The sequence below is a fragment of the Carassius gibelio genome, chromosome A11, assembly GCF_023724105.1.
Source record: "Carassius gibelio isolate Cgi1373 ecotype wild population from Czech Republic chromosome A11, carGib1.2-hapl.c, whole genome shotgun sequence".
Lineage (NCBI taxonomy): Eukaryota > Metazoa > Chordata > Actinopteri > Cypriniformes > Cyprinidae > Carassius > Carassius gibelio.
Genome location: NC_068381.1, coordinates 19,241,848 through 19,259,373, shown reverse-complemented (window position 1 = coordinate 19,259,373; position 17,526 = coordinate 19,241,848). Strand labels below are relative to the sequence as shown.

At 37.4% G+C, this 17,526-nt stretch overlaps 1 protein-coding gene across 4 annotated transcripts in view; it reads right to left on the bottom strand.

Annotated features, from left to right (window-relative positions):
* acap3b (ArfGAP with coiled-coil, ankyrin repeat and PH domains 3b) overlaps positions 1-17,526 on the bottom strand; it is a 65,609-nt gene extending 48,083 nt beyond the window's left edge. For 2 of the 4 annotated variants that reach the window (XR_008185952.1, XM_052610301.1), the window contains exon 1: positions 17,278-17,524. Coding sequence is in view for 3 of the 4 variants with exons in the window: in XM_052610301.1 (XP_052466261.1) it covers positions 17,278-17,324 (47 nt within the window). In the remaining variant the exon portion in view is untranslated. Of the gene's footprint in view, positions 1-17,277 lie in introns of all 4 variants that reach the window. The other 2 variants (XM_052610299.1, XM_052610300.1) reach the window with 1 other exon arrangement.

The following is a 17,526-nucleotide window of genomic DNA, read 5'->3' as shown; positions in this document are numbered from 1 at the left end:
ATTTAAAGGGACAATAAGTAACTTTTTAGGTATTTTATTATCTAAAATCAATATTTTTATTCATAAATATGCCCTCAATGGTGTACAAATACCTATGCCAATGTTTAAACTAATCCTCGTATATGAAGAATTTATTATCTTTATATACATGGGACGGGTAGGTCGACGGAGGCTTCCATGTAGTTCCGCCATCTTGCAAAACTATAATAGCAGAGAGGGACAAAAAGTACTAAGCCAACGCGTTTCCACAACGCGTTTTCGGTCAGAGCCAGAAAGGCAGGTGCAGAGCAGTGAGAGGCGCTTGAAACTGCACCGGCAAGTTTAAAAGTCTGGATTGCATTCTTATTATGGACCATACATAAGCCGCGCCACAGGAGAAGAAAACATAGTCGCCAAAACAGTCAAAAATAGAACGTAAAAGGAAACGTGACCGTAGATTACAGAAAACAAGAGTTAATGTCGGGGAAGCTTTTTCTAGGTGGAAAGAGCTAATGCTGGATAAAGATTTCAAAAGAGACGCTGAAGTGGCCAGTTTTCTTCTCGACAGGTAAGTCAGTGTTACAATCTATATTACAATATTTTTTTTATATCTAACAATGCACATTATTCAGAAAATATAACGAATAAAGAAGACATAACTACTAATTACAATATTTCATGTTTTCCACAGTCAGTAATTCATACTCTAACATTCGTTTGTTTATGGTCATGTTGCTGTTTGTTTGAAATAACACACCTGTTCACCTGAAGGAAAACTCGACGAAGTGCTATTAGAAGACATCCAGTCAAAGCTTTTTGGTACATATCGCCTACCGTAGATGCAACGCGCATTTGAAAAAGCGAGGCGCTGGAGAGCAAAATTAGTTTGAAAGCAAAATACAATTTCACCACTAGATGGGAGTAATTCCTACTTAGTGTCCCTTTAAGTGCGATGTAAAATTGTCATCAAATTTTGAAAATAAATTCAAAATTATGAGAATAAAGTTGTAATATTTTAAGAATAAAGTTGTTGCATTATGAGATTAAAGTTGTAGTTTTTCAAGAATAAAGTCGTAGTATGTTGTTGAGAATATAGTTGTAGCACTATGAGATAAATCATCATAATGTTGAGAATAAAGTAGTATATTGCATGAATAAAGTTAATTAATGTGAATCAACTTTAATCTCAATGCTTTGAATTTATTCTCGTAATTTTTACTTTATTCTCCAAATATGACTTCTTGTTATCTTAGATTCTCTCAAACACACACACACACACACACACATACGTTTGTTTTTGTGAAAACTGGGGACATCCCATAGGCGTAATGGTTTTTATACTGTACAAACTGTATATTCTATCTGCCTTCACCAACCCTACACCTAACCCTAACCCTCACAGGAAACTTTGTGCATTTTTACTTTCTCAAAAAAACTCATTCTGTATGGTTTATAAGCGTTTTGAAAAATGGGGACATGGGTTATGTCCTCATAAGTCACCTTCTCCTTGTAATACCTTGTCATACCCATGTCATTATACAGAGTTGTGTCCTGATATGTCACAAAAACATGCCCACACACACACACACACACATATATATATTATTTATTTATTTTATTATTTATTTATATTTTATATATTACTCAAATAAAATCTAGATTTTACAAACAAATACGCAAAATTATTCCATGGCGAGGCCATTAGCTGATTTTGGAGCTAACGACAAATTTTGTCAGATTTATTTGCCTGGACAATATTCAGTTCATCACATGTTAGAACAGGTTTCTGAATCAACCAAAACAGTGTTGGCAGTGATATATTTTTGCTTGAAGGAGTTTATAACAGCCGTGTTCATACAAAACCCTTATTTAGCAATATTTAGCAAGGTCACATTTTGTGTCATATGGATTGACACACTTCACATTAAATGTGAACACAAAATTTAGCTGTATTGGTTTAATAAAATCACTTTCCTAATGTAGCGAAAAGGATGCTAGAGCTGAGCCAGAGTCGAAGGGAGAAGCGGGAGTGCGTTTGCCCTCTTTTCGTGAAGGTTTACATAATCTCTCAGAGATGTCTGTCCTTTCTAGAAGACGATGCACATGTACTGCATGTTCACATACGTTCTGCAGCAGTGTCAGGACAACAGTGCATCAGCAGCTATAGGCAAAATATGGGTCAAAGTCTGTTTGCGTATTTGAGGACTAAAGCCTTAGCACACTTGGTTGTGTTAATTCCAAGTAAACATCAGATGCAGCGAGTCAGTTTAAATTATTTTCAATGTCATGTAATTGAGAAAGCAGATTTATTTACTCTACACTCAGCAAATATCTTCTGCATGGTATTGGCATCAGAACCATGAGAGGAGTAAGATATGATAATCCATGTTTACATGGCTATCCACTGACTATCCATTCATAATAGACCATTGAAGTATTTCAGTCTTAAAAGTAAAGCAGCAAACCAGTCTGTTCAGTAAAGGGTCAATGGAAAATAAGAGAAGCTATGGTAAAAAAAGGGAATCTAGTTAAAACATACACCAAGTTCTTAGAAATTTATTTTTATATTTATGTTGGCTTCACAAGGCCTAAAAAAAATAATATTTAACAGATATTTGAATGTCTTGTGTCATATTTTAAAGTCATATTTTCTATATTTCCTTGAACGCATTTAATACGTGTAAGTGTACACATTTTAATCATTACTTTCAATATATTTTAAAACACATTTTAAGGTGGAAAGCATTATTAAAGGCATAGTTCATCCAAAAATGGAAAAGAAAGTTTTAACAGTTCAGACACTGTATGAATCAGAGGTAAAAATTATAAAAATACTGTTCAGTTTCTTGCACAGACTGATCGTTTTGCGCCTTTACACATCAGTGTATCGTCACGAGCCTCAGGGTTTAATATGTTTTTTTTTTTTTGTGTGTGTATTCATTTTTTTTATTGTATGTTTTAGTTTGTTATATATATATATATATATATATATATATATATTAGGGGTGCTCCGATCACGATCGGCCGATCGTTAATGCGCATCTCGTCAGTAAAGCCGGTTCTCTAATCAGCGGTTAATTCCATCAGGTGCGTGATTTCACATAGAGCAGCTGTTACTACACAGAGCCATTGTTAACTGAGAAGATGCGCCAAAAAACGCTGAAAATTAATGTGATTTGCGCATCTTCTCTATTAACAACGGCTCTGTGTAGTAACAGCTGCTCTATGTGAAATCACGCACCTGATGGAAATAACCGCTGATTAGAAAACCGGCTTTACTGACGAGATGCGCATAACGATCTGCCGATCGTGATCGGAGCACCCCTAATATATATATATATATACACACACACACACACACACACACTTATATCTGGGCCCCCTGCTTTCCAAGATATCGGCATCGGCTGTCAAAAAATGTATATGTGTCAACCGCTAGTAAGTAGTAAATGCGTTGATTTGCCCTCAGCAAACTTCATCAGTTTGTTAGAACGGTGTTCAGCCATGCAGTCGCTGGTTTAACGAGAGAAAAGCACAGGACTGAGGACATAGCCCTGGGGGCCTCCAATGTTGAGGGTGAGTATAGAGAAGGTGTAGTTTTCCATTCTAACCACCTGGGGGCGTCATGTCAAAAAGTCCATGTTCCAGTGACAAATGGAAGAAGTCAGGCCTAAATCTCGAAGCTTTTACAAGAAACCTTGACTGCCATTAAGTAGACTTCGGGGAAAAATATAAAATGCTATAAAAGTGTTTAAATACTTCAGAAGATTTACTGCAAAATTCCAACTTTAGTTTTGCATTCCTTCCCTCAACAAATACACTCACTTATTCTCTCTCTCTTCCTTCCAAGGTCAACATATAATCAAGCTGTGTCGTCCGCTGTTACCGGGTCCAGTCCAGTGTCTCTAAGGACACATCAGTTGGTTCCACAACTGGGGCTCCAGAGCACACCAAGCATGCAGTATATTGAGCGTGTACTTCCTTCCCCACTATGAGACCATCCATTAGAAGAGCGACAACATTTCAGCTGTACTGATTTTCCACCGTTGGCTCCACCATGACCAGCTCTTAAACCATGCTGACTCAAACTGACAGACCTGGAAGCTCTGGAAAATGTGCAACTATTGCGCAGCTTTACATCCTTTTGGTCTTGTGAAATTCCCAAAGTGGAGGTTCATACTGTGTTTAACGTTCTTGCAAGATCTGTGTAAGTCATCTGTGGTGTATGTAGCCGGAATAAAAATAAATTCCAATGTGCACTGTTAGCTATTTCAAAGGCTATTATAATCTGACACAGAAATTCATAATGGATTAAATTTAATACTCCATTTCCTGAACTTATGACAAGCTAAATGTACAAACTGTAAGCGCTGTAATACATTTATCCAAAGCAACTTACAGTACAAACTCTGTACAAGGACAATCCTCCAGAAACATTTGGGTTTAGAGCGCAGTGATGATGAGCTTTGACCACATAAGATGCCTTTTTCCAGTCTTTTAAACAGGAAAATGATTCAATGGAAATCCTTCTTGAGTTACAAGCATGCACACACTTTGAACAAAAAAAAACTAAGGGCTTTTCACACTGCGCTTAACCCTTGGTTATCGACATTCTAAACCCTGCTCTTAACCCCGGGGAAAGATATGTTTCACAACTATAATCTATATATGGGCATGGCACTGTTTTTTAGCAGCACTTTTGCAGTGTTAACCCACAGATTGAAGTGCAAACGTGTACAGATGGAAACCATGTGGTGTTAGAGTTTTAGAACGCCTAGATGCTTAGCAACCATAAGAAAATCATGTGCCTCATATTCAAATGCTTTGGAGGGTCACGGAAACACAGTGCATTGTAGAAACAGCATTTTCAATGAAAAATGTCAAATTGTGACAGAAAAAAATACCTATATAGTCCACCGAGAGACCATTCTGGATAAACATAACAAAACGGTCTGCGATAATACAAGGAAGTGTAATGCTAGAGCCATTATGTAAACAGGTTGCATGCTGTGCTTGTCCAGTCAATGACAGGCTTAGCAAATATACAAATAAGAACATTATCCAAGGGTTTGAGAATACACAGTGCGAAACGTCAGCTGAATACACAGAAATAATTGTTAACCTTGGGTAAATTGTGAAAATGAAGCAAGATAACTCAGGATTCTGTTTATTCAGGGTTTAGATTAACCTAGCATTAACTATTATAAGTGTGAAAAAGCCCCAAAATAGATTTTTTTCACCATTTTTGAACTGTGACGATTGGCATATTATGCAGCAGGGATTGCTAAACTCAACAGGTTTTATTAATAGACCTAGCAATCTTTGTGTAAAAAAAAATCGAATAATGATGCTGCCATCTTTTCCAAGTTACTTCCCACCTCCTGTCATTTGGCTACAATTCTCAAAGTGAAAATTTACATTTTGCCCCCCCCCCCACCTCAAAACAAAACAGTGCATTGCTAAGTAAATATTCATCCGTTACAGTTTTTTTTTTTTTTAAATAGCCTTCTAGAGAAAACAAAATATTTACAATCAAAAATTTTAGTTAGGAAAAGTTTCTGTAGTTTGATTGATTTGACAGGCAATTGGCCGAGTACTGAGAGAGAAACTATAAATCACCACCCTTTTAAACACAAAAACAGCTTTGGCAGCCAATAGCCGAAAGAAACGTTTGGATCACTAACAGAAGTCTAACAGAGAGCCGTTTAATCACTGCATGTAGCGTCGCTGAGAACATAAATGATACTTAAAGTGTGGGCCAGTAACCATAACCAGCCATCATCGCTTGTTGATATTATTAACAGTGGAGTCGCTGTTATTTGAGGATGATGAAACAGATCACTGGTGAAACACATTTCGCATCACACATGCATCTTAGCCATGGAATCTTGTAAATCTAAAAATGACCCCAACGTTCCCATAATTCTTAGCTGTTCTGCTGCAAAAGCACAATATAAACTGTAACATCTATACAACAAATATGTAGACAACAGACTGAAGGATTGCTCAGTACTACATATACTTGAGATACACTTATTTCACAGTGCTCAAACACAACATTTCGGAGGGATAAAAAGTCTACATGCCCGTGTCAATCTTTTCTCCTATGTTTCAGTGATTCATTTGTGGCCAAAAGCAACATATCATGTCCGAGCTGCAGACAGTATGGGTTTGCTTTAAACAGCAGCACATGTTTTTATGTGCAACACAGTTGAGGAATGCTAAAGAACTGCATTGGGAACGACATGACAAGCAGAACCAGTTGTTTGGGTTTGAAGCCCTGAAAGTGTGAAGTTATTTTATCATATGGCTTCTTTTCTGTATAACGCAGTATCATTTTACAGTAAATAATGATGTTTTATTGAAAAGATAACACCTTGCTGCAGAGGTAACCATAAAGTATTTATTCCTATTTTAAAAATAAGCTTTTTCAATTTTATTTTAGTCATTTTGTTACATGCTTTTGTCATTTTTCTTAGGTAATATTTCTATTTAGCTTTCTTTTTATTTCAGCTTTAGTATATTTAAATGCTAAAAATATTTACATTTTGTTTTAATACATTTCATTTCAATTTTAGCAATTAAAGGGATAGTTCACACAAAAATGCATGTGGATAACCCAACAGTTGATGGTGCCCATTGACCCCTAATACTAAAAACTGTTTGTTAAACCTAAAGTCAACCTCAATTATGAGCAAAAGAAGTCGTGATGCCATAACTATAATGTTTTAATAAGAGCCAATTAAATTATTCACACAGGATCATTGACAGTGATGTCATGGACCGTCTGGAGAGCTCCAGATGTAGGATGAACATAAACATGTTTGCATAAACTGCTGAAGGGGGACACAATCCAGTGACCCAGAAATGAATCTGTTAGAAGTGCAAATGAAACAGAGCAGAAGCAAAAGAAACAATAAACAACTAACAATAGCTGCAAAACACATGAGGAAGACTAGACACAAACAGCAGTGCGGTATCATAAGAACCCATCACAAAAATTGATACAAAGCAGGCGTCCAGATTCCTCCGGTCCACAAATAGAACACTCTAAAACCAATACTTCCAGGGTCCTCGTGGGACAGATTACTCATTAAGCAATCTTTTTTTTGTCTTCAAAATGTTGTTTGCATCCCTCGTTTCTGATGCGATACAGTACTTCAAAATGCGACGGCAAAAAACGGTGATGGAAACATAGCTAATGAGGCCATAGGCATTGTCATTTAAGGTGTCTGAAGATGACCCTTAAGATTGTGTCAAGCATGCACTGAAGTTGGCTGATGGTCTATGCCACCAAAGTGTGGAGGTGAAGAAACTGAAGAGCTGAGAATCTAGAAGAATCTAGAAGGAATGTGAAACCCAGTGAAGCCCTGCCAAACATCATTAATACAAGACCTTTGAACTCAGTTATGACCTCAACCTATAATGCAACCTCACACATTCAGCAATTTCATTCCTTTAATAAAGTCCTAGACCCACTCAGAAGTGAAGAACAATTGAGAGACTGCAGACATGAAGTCAGAAATTGGATGACCATTTGTCATGGGTTCCCTCAAGATTTTCATATGGGTTTTTATAATGGGGTTTCATTTACATTTACATTTATGCATTTAGCAGACGCTTTTATCCAAAGCGACTTACATTGCATTCAGGCTAATAATTTTCTACTATCATGTGTTCCCTGGGATTCGAACCCCTGACCTTGCGCTTGCTAACGCAATGCTCTACCAGTTTTTTTTTTTCAAATTTTAAAATAAAAAATGTACAATGTAAAACGTAAACTGAACACAACAATCTTAGTTCACAAACATACGTTTTTGTTAAAACTACTAATTTATATTTTTCCAGTGTGTGTAAAAATTACGCTATAGAGCAAAATGTCCAAGTATCATCAAGATTCTCCTTTTACTCATATATTGAAAAATCCCAACATAAAAAAAACAATGGAAAATCTTAAGGGAATCCATCATAAAATAGTCTTCTGGGTTTTTGTCAACACGGCTCCAGCACTCAACACCAATTAAGTCCATTTCAACATTTTCTTTGTTTGATTAAACCACCTCTTTCAAAGTACAACCGTCAGACAGACAAGGATTTAATCAAACCTCACAAATTCGAATCTTATTAATCATGGCTTGCTGTTCAGACCCTTCAACATGAGCAACAATGAACCCTTTATTGTAAAGATATGGGTGTGCAACCAAGATTAACAGGGTTCTTTCAACAGATATCACTGTCATGAATCACTAGACTCATGATGTGCGCCTAAGGGAACATGCCTTCACCATTGTGTAGGACCGGAAGAAGCGACAATGTCTACAGACTGAGAAGATACAGGAGATTACTTCACAGGCTTCATCTTGATAATAGAAGTCACTGCCTTCAGGATCTGGCCATTCTGGTTTCTGTAATTTCTTTAGTTGCACTCCTGCGCTGTTCTTTGTTCTTCCACAGAACACAAAATGAGTTATTTTGAAGAATGTTTCAATAGCGTAGTTTTTGCGCGCACAATGAAAATCAATGGGGTCCAAAATGACACCGGAACCCATTAACTTCCATCGTATGAACTGAGACGTTCAGCAAAATATCTCTGTGTTCCACAGAAACAAGAAATTCTTACATTTCTGGAATGACATGAGGATGAAGAAATTATGATCTAATTTGTTTTTCTTAGAACCATCCCTTTAAGGACCAACTGACTCACTGAGCTTGAACTAAAGCCTGACATCAACAGATCAACAGACAGAGATACAGTACCTCTAAAGAGATAAACCAATCCAAACAAGTGCAATACTCTGTCTGCATGCTTCACTAATCTTCACAATGTGTTGTGTGAGAAACAGCATGTAGACAGTCCAAGAAATGGGTAATCCATTGGAATGATGTACAAATTACACAATATGTTTATTCTGAATTATGTCAATGGACACTGGGCTGATTGTGGAGATCAATGACCAATAAACTGCATGTGGAGACCTCAGCACAAACTAGATGAAGAAAATGTGCTAGAAAAAACAATAAAACATATACCTTTAGCCAACGACCACATATTTCACACAGCAGACCAGAGTGACTTAATTTGATGTGCTGCTTTGAAGGTCTTCAGTGGCACTGGCATGGTTTTGACATGAAAGAGGACGTCCTGGTATTCCCAGCATGTGTTTCAAGCCACGGTGGAACAGCATTCACAAGAAAACCAGTTCTTTGAGTTTTAACTTTATCACAAGCCTTTCTTCATCTAGGATCTGGTTTATGGTGAACGCTTGGGTCCTGGCTGTTCTGTCGGTGGAAACCTGAACGTTGGCTTGTCAAATAAATCGAAGTGTAATGACTTGATGAAACTAAAATATTGAGGGTTAGTATGGGTCAATGACACGATGCAATTAAATACACCTATTTTATGATAAGAATAGTTTTTTTTTTTTCTGAATTAAATTGATTCTGATATTTTAATAAGTTAGGGTGGTACAACTGTCCTGATATTACAATGGGGAAAATAAACATATAATTAAATAAACAAATCATTAATCATTAAATAAACGCTTTTGCTGCAAATGGTATTTTAAAGTTTTCCAATTTTTTTTAAATAATTTCTAAGAACTTACAACGTTTAAAATGAATTTTACATTTTTTTTTTTACAATCATATGTACAAAACATTATTAAAATTAGATGGACCAGCGCAACTGAATTCCCCACAGTGTCTGTTTGTTTTCGATTACCACTGATTCTACATATATTACTTCCCGTTATTGCTCTCCGAGGCTCTTTTATATGCAGTGAAAGATGAGATTCAGGGTTTAATCCGAGTCAGAAAACGGACCTAATGCAAACACACTTATTGTGAAAACCTGTTTTATATGATAAATCCGTTGGGATTATTGGGTTTATAACAATCTATATAGCGTCTGATCAAATGCTAGGGCCCAGAATGCAATCATAATTCAATCCACTGAGTACTTTTTACCAACGTTAGGGAATCAGATTTATTGTATCAGGTCAATAGCGATCTATTTTGTCCTGACCTTTCTAATGGAATAGAGTTATGGGATTTAATACATCAAATCAAGAAACCAATGTGTGCGAATCAAATCGCTGGGGTATGGTAAGCAACTGTTTAATTTGTCTTCTATGGATTTCAATGTTCCTCAGCGTGTGACTTGCAATATCAGACCATTTATACTGGTTTACACATAAGGAAGCAGAGGAAGAAATAATAATGACTGTTCACAAAAGGTGATGCTGGAGAGAGTAGATTACATCCTGTTGACATTTGTGAAAGAATCAGGATGTATGATTATGAAAGCAGGTTTATTGAATCTAGAATGGAGATCATGGCCTGTCTAAAGATATAAAACAGATGTAGATACTTTAGACTAACTGGAACGGCTGAATATGGTTGTTCAACTGAGGCATTCAAATGAAAACTATATTTATTTACAGTACATAGACATCAGGGCTAATATCATTAACTTTTTCCGCACATAGCTTGAAAGATTTGTAGCACAGACAACAAATTTGTGGCACCAGAATAAAACATATGTCACCATCTCTGAAAACAACCACAAGCCGTGCAGTTCATCACTTAAACTGGCATGTGATTGTCAAAGGACATTAATATTCCAAACAAATCCAAAACTTAAATCCCTTATAGGGACAAAGGTATAGCAGTAGCGGATTAAAATGCAGACAGAGCCGTTTTAACTGATGAAGCATGAAGTCAACAAACATGCGAGTGTGATAACACAAGGTTAATCTGTGTTCTTTAAGCACCTCGGGTATTTTTATAAGATTAAAGTATATTTATAATGCAGTGCTAATCGCCTTTTTCACTGTATAGAATGCTATTAAATATTATGATTTTTGCCTCATATGAAATCTGAAACCATGTGACATCACAAAAGAAAGTTATTTCAACACTCGACTGACATTATGAAGTGAATCTGGACTAAAAACGTCATTAAAGGTTCTCTGTTTAACAGCAGGTTCACTCAGACGCAGAACTGTATTGCACGCGTGCTACTGAGGTAAATTTATCGTACAAACAGATATACATACACACATATATATATATATATATATATATATATATATATATATATATATACACATACATACATATTTTTTCTAATTTATATTGGCTATATATACATTACAATTTACGAACAATGAGAGAGTTGCCATGATTTAAATACAGCTTTTCTTATTTTTCCATCTATACAACCACTACAGAGTGAATTGAGGAGCAGCAAAGGTCAGGCGGCGTGCTAAAGGAGCATTATGGCAAAACACTCGTATCCTGTTCTCCGGTTCCCTTCCTTGTCATCTTAACTCATATATTCTTCTCATGCATTCCACTCGGCCGATTAAGGAAACCCATCCATTAGAAACACATGCAGTGTTCAAGGGTCACGACCCCATAACTGTCCGTTTCCCTCACTGTAGGATCCCAGAGAAAAATGGGCGTTTCCTGTGACATTAGTGACCAAACTGAAAATATATTGTTGTTCCACATCTGTCTAAAAGGCCAGCACTTGTTTGGCGTCTTCAGGGCTTGTTTTGACACATGGCTAAGTGTGCTGTCGGGAGTATCAACAGCATGAACTAAGTTTGTCAGAATGGTTTATTCAGTTCACCCTCTGTGACTTCTGGAGACAAACTTGATTTTGTTGTTCGACGGCTCTGCTTTAATCCACAGAGGAAGTAATGAGGCTTACTGTAAACCAGCCACACACATCAGAGTGAAACCTTGACCTCTGTGGGCCACTGTGTGTAAACGGGCACATTTCTGTGAAAGGCAGGTGTGACCGGAGTCGTCACATGCCAGTTCAACAACATTGTCAAAGAAGAGGTCGCTGGCGGTCATGGGTTCAGACTGAATGAAGGGTTTTGTGACAGGTGTGAGAGTGACTTCAGTTTGGAGCTTGTGAAAAGGCTGTGGTGCAAAACTGTTTGCCACATGCTGTTGCTCTTACATTCACTGACGAAGCTTTCTTGAAAACACATACACAAAAGCGGACATCACAATAGAGGGCCAGTCACTCTTCAACAGGCCCAGCAGTTGGGGTGGGAATATTTAGGGACATCACTATCCAATTCCAATTCAGGGAATCATGAAAGGTAAAAACACTGAAATACATAGGCCTGCCCCCGACTTTACTAATCAACTACTATCATTTTCTATTAATTACTTACAATATACTGTTTTCGGAGTTAGAGTGGGCTGCTGTACAGTGGATGCACCTTTATTATGGATTACATAATGAGAGAATTTTTGTTTTTGATTTGTTGAATTGGTTCATTTAAAAGTAGACATTTCCATTAATGATCTGTATAGCACGAACACAGAGATTTTTTTTGCAAATAATCAACTAATAAAATTCTAGTCAACTATGGCTACGTTCAAACGACAACAATGTGGTCAAAAACTGAAAAGTTTTTCCCTTGCATTTTTTAAGTTTCACGTATACACAACAACGTTTTCAAAATGATTCGCGTTTACACATATCCGCGAAAACGGCCAAAACGATTTATTGCATATGCCAGGCCAGTAGTTGGCGCTGTCCCCGTTGTTAAACAGCACCTGTAGGGAAGCGACGATTATATGATGTATATGATGCGACTACACTGTTGGTTTTAATATTGGTGAAGTCCACACTTTGCTGAAGAAACGTTAGCAAACTCTCTCTGCCACTGTTGTGTATGTTTGTTCACGCTTGCCTTTAAAATCCCATTTTCAAAAATATTTTTTCAGTCCCCAAAATGCCGTTGTCGTTTTTGGCTAAAAACTTTGTCAACTATTAGGGTGGCAGCCATAGAAATACACAGGGCAGGTGAATGGCACAAAGTCAAGTGAAGTGCACGTTAGTGCAACAATGTCTCACAAATCACTTTCAAATATGTTAACCAACAAACCAGTTGTGAAATCTGCATGTGAAAATCTTCTGCCTTCCGCAAAATTCCAGATCGCGTGGATTCCTTTTTAAATGAATAGATTTTGTCCGCGAATATTCCCTAAACAGCATTTCTGTGACCGCTAAGAAACAAAGTAGCTGCTCTTCATGGTTAAATTCTTGTTCTACAACACCAGAGTAAACTGTTGTTGTGGTTGTTGTTAGTATACAGGTCCAAAAATTAAACCAAAAAAAAAAAAATACAACAACATAAGAACAATGGCAACAAAACTAAGAAGGTGTATTTATCTTACACACCCGTATGCTTGAAGAACACACTTCATCAATGGTCTAGACATAAGTTTTTAATTTAGTTGAAGGAATACTATAAAAGAATAGAATTCAGACGCAACACTGTCCCACCTAGATGGCTGTATTTCAATCAGCCGTTTGTACTTTATGCAGTAATCATCTTAGTGCAGTATGTACTGGAGCCACACCTGATTTCCCTTAATACTCTGCTCTGACTTGTCTTGATCCTGCCTGCAGGTTGAAGCATGTCAAACCCATGTCTGCACCTCCACCTTTCCGAAAGCTGACAGCCTGCTTGAATGAATGAGATCATTTCGGTTGCTGCCTCCTACTCTCCATGTCCCAGTTTCGCTGTGTTATACAACAGCAGCCGGCTGTCCATCAGCATGTCCACATACACACTGCCAGTTTTATTCAGTTCGTTTTTTGGCTGGAGTGACTCAGTGGAGGATCATGTTTTGTGTTTATTTCTCCAAGAGTTGGTCAGTTCTGTAGATGCTTGATAACTGGAAAATGTGATTTTTAGATGAAAATAGACAGAAATTCCTTTGATTATCTTGTAGTCTATAGGATATGTCTAATACTTAATTTAGACAAAGGAGTAACTTTACTGTAAGAGGCAAATCTAACGAGTGATTGCCACTAAAAGCAGAAATGCTATCTTTAAAGGTGCTGTGTTCAGAATAGAATACTAGCGTACTGCATATTAAGTATACACTGTATACCGCACACTATTTTTTTAAAAGTATGTGAAAAAAGTTCTAATTAACCAATCGTAATTTTTTCAAATAGTAGTAAGCTATATTATTGTCACATATCCTCATCACATTGCATGTTTAATTTACACAGTAAATTAAAGTAGATACATTTTTCCCATTTTTGCATGTTAGCATGTTTTGCTAACTTTATTCGGTTCTTAAAACAACAGCATTACCCTCTCTGCTGCCCCCATCAGGTCTGGAGCTGGCATGGCGTTTACGTGACTTTACCACAGTCTAAATAGTGCACAAGGGCCCGTTCCAAACCTAAACTTGTTCCACTTGAGAGCATGTGCATGTGACAGGAAGTAATCACACAAGCTCAGTGTCCCTGATGCATAATAAATCCTTAATATAGGTGCATCGCAAATCTTTTTTGTACTTATGCACTATTTTATGTCATTTTGTAGTAAAAATAGTGTGAATAGTGCATTCACACCTGAACTTCACTACTCGGGTGATATACTTAAATAACCAAAAAAAAAAAAAAAGCGTGGAATGTTGGACACTTTATGCACTCAACGGTTACAGCTTTAATTGACCCTTCATCGGAAGTCTGATAGACAGGCCATCTAACCAATCATAACAGCGAATCTTCCCTTTCCTCTGACAAACCAACCAAACAGGAGAGTAGACTAATGTTGGTGGACTTGAAAATGGTGTGTCTTGATGTTCATTCATGTTTATTTTGTGCTATAACTAGTAATGAGGTTAACTAGTAAGGTGAGGTTATAACTAGTAACGATCAGTTCACATGCTGATGCTACAGTGATCCGTCTTTCATTAAAGAGCCACAAAATGGTATTTGAATGGTTTGAATTTTTTTTTAAATTACAAAATTTTAAAGCTGAGACTTGTTTCATTCCTAAAGTAACCTGTTCCATCTTGTCTGTCGGAGTTTTATCTCTGTCCTCTTTGTCCGTGATGTATTTTCACTGAACCTGATGTATGAGAGCTCCAGGGCTTGTCAGACGTAGCAACAGTAACTCAGGAATTCACAAGATGTTGCAGGAAAGCTTTCCAGTTTCATTAAATTCATTAGATAGTACATTTGGTAGTAGAAGCGTACAGTGTTGCATATTTTATTAGCGCACAGATGACAGTGTGCACTTATTAGTGCAAAAAGTATGTTTAAAGGTTATTTCCTTTTAAGTGACTGTCTGAAATGTCAAAAGATGGCATGTTTGCATCATTGAAACAGCACTCTAAAGCTGCTTTAACACAATCTGCATTACATAAAGTGCTATATAAATAAAGGTGACTTGATAAATGTATCCATCCATTCTCCAAACCACTTGTCCCATGTAGGGTCATGGAGATAAACAGTCATTTTTCACTCAGATCTGCTGTTTGGCTCTTCCTGTATAGTCCCTAGAGTGTGCTAGTCCTTCAGCATCAGTGAAGCTGGGAATACTGGACGTCTGCCAGGAACATCTCCACATCTGCCCTTCAGAAGTCCTTGATGCCTCAGAGGCACAGAGAGGCGGAGAAGGGCAAAGCACTGACAGCTTGCTGGACAGATGTCTATGTGCATGATGGAGTACTGAATACCACTGCTGTAGAATGACTTTCATGACGCCTCAATGTCTGACATAACAGATAACAGATGAACTGAAGAGATGGAGAACAAGTTCATCATCTCCCGCGTCCTACTGAGCAATCATATATGATGACGAATCAGACCCACACGATCTGTGACTCACCTCATCAGATCTCATCTGAAGAGAATCTGCCCGTGCTGACTGAACTACTGAAACCAAGACTCTCACTGTGCTGAATAAGACTGCAAACGTCTTTTAAAGCTTAAGCACAGAAAACACAAAAACAGATCGGACATTGCTACTTTATTCTCATGAATGCTTAAAGAAAATTTTAATAAATTTATACAGAGTTACTGTATAATCTTGAGTACTTGCATGAACCAATTTAATCATATTTTTGTGATTTTAAGCACTTTAGATCCCATTCCTGGGACTAGAACATTCTTCCGAATTTCTCATTTTGGGTTCCAATGAATGAATGATGAAAGTAGAAGAAAACAGGTTCTTGAAACAACACAAGGTTTGTGGTTTTCAAATCACTCAGAAACTTTATTATTTGGCTTTTATCAACTTAATATTTTTATATGTTCATGTTTTTATATTATGTTAATTAATGGTTTTAAATGCATGTCATGCATTTTACATTCTGTTGTGTTGGAAATCACATTTTTTGGGGGGGAACTATTCCTTGAAGTCGGTGGTTTGCAGTCTTTTTGACTCCACGTGCCTCTGTTGTCCACAACAATATTCAAAAGCCCATGAGTTATCACTCATCTAATAACTAGAAAAATGTATATGATTTTTCTTTAAAACTTGTAAATAGATCCATTTTTATTCTGTTCTGTGTGACACTTGATAACTAAAATAAGCACCTGCTAACAATATTTATCTTGTTTATTTATTGTAAACTAAACAGACGCCCTGAAAAAGTGACTCTGTTGATGACTATTATGATTAATAATAATGAATACTAAATGCCTGTACTCATAACAAGGTAAAAGCGTATCAACGATTCAGTTTCATTTTTTTTCTGTAGCTTATTAATGTGCACATGCATCATACACGTAAGACTTATTACGATTACTGTGATAATTGATGTCACTGTATCAGATGAGCACACTGGTGCACCATGTGAATACCGAGTGTCTCTGCATTAGTAATCATGATACTTGGCGTGTAGCACAGCAACACCCCTTCATGAATTCATCAGAGCATCATCACTGCTCTCGCTTTCACGCGTGATGATGCTGCATCAGAAGGGACCGATTCATCGCCTTGATTCCGCGCAGGATCCTTCACTTGAGTCTGGAACACGAGCTCTTGCGTCAAAGACCCGTGTCCTTAAAAAACCCTCATTCATTCATTCATTCATTCATTCATTTAACTGATTCCTTACAAACACGGCGAATTTTCTCATAACCTCGAAAGATGCCGAGCGAGACGGCATTTGGGGGCGCATGTGATGCCCCAGAATGCTGTCTATGTAGCCAGCTCCCTATGTAGACGATATTTTAATAAATTAAACAAGACCAAAAAAAAAAAAGGAAAAGAAAAAAAAGACCTGATTTAAGACTCGTCGTGTTTTAAATGTCAACCACAGCTTCACACAAACATCTTTTGCATTTCACAATGAACCCTGAAACACATCAGAGGTTGTGATGTCTGTCTGTCTGTCTGTGTGTATGTGTGTGTGTGTGTGTGTGTGTGTGATGTTTAAAGAGAATCTGAAGGTTCACATGCGAACAGGCGTCAGCTGTGTGTGTGTGTGTGTGTGTGTGTGTGTGTGTGCTCTTACCTGAATCGGGGAGAATCTTTAATACATTCCTCAAAATCCACCGTCATTTTTGCTGTTATTCCGTCTTTCAGTTAAAAATGTAGCATAGCATCGCCGGTGGCTGTAGTGCGCCTAAACGTGAAACGCGAGTGTATCGTTCCCCGGTGAAACAGTGACACTGGCACACTGCTACAGATCTGAGATCCGCTTCAGCGCTGTGCGAGCTAAGGGACCGTCAGCAAACGTGCGCCAGAAGAATCTAAGGGAGCG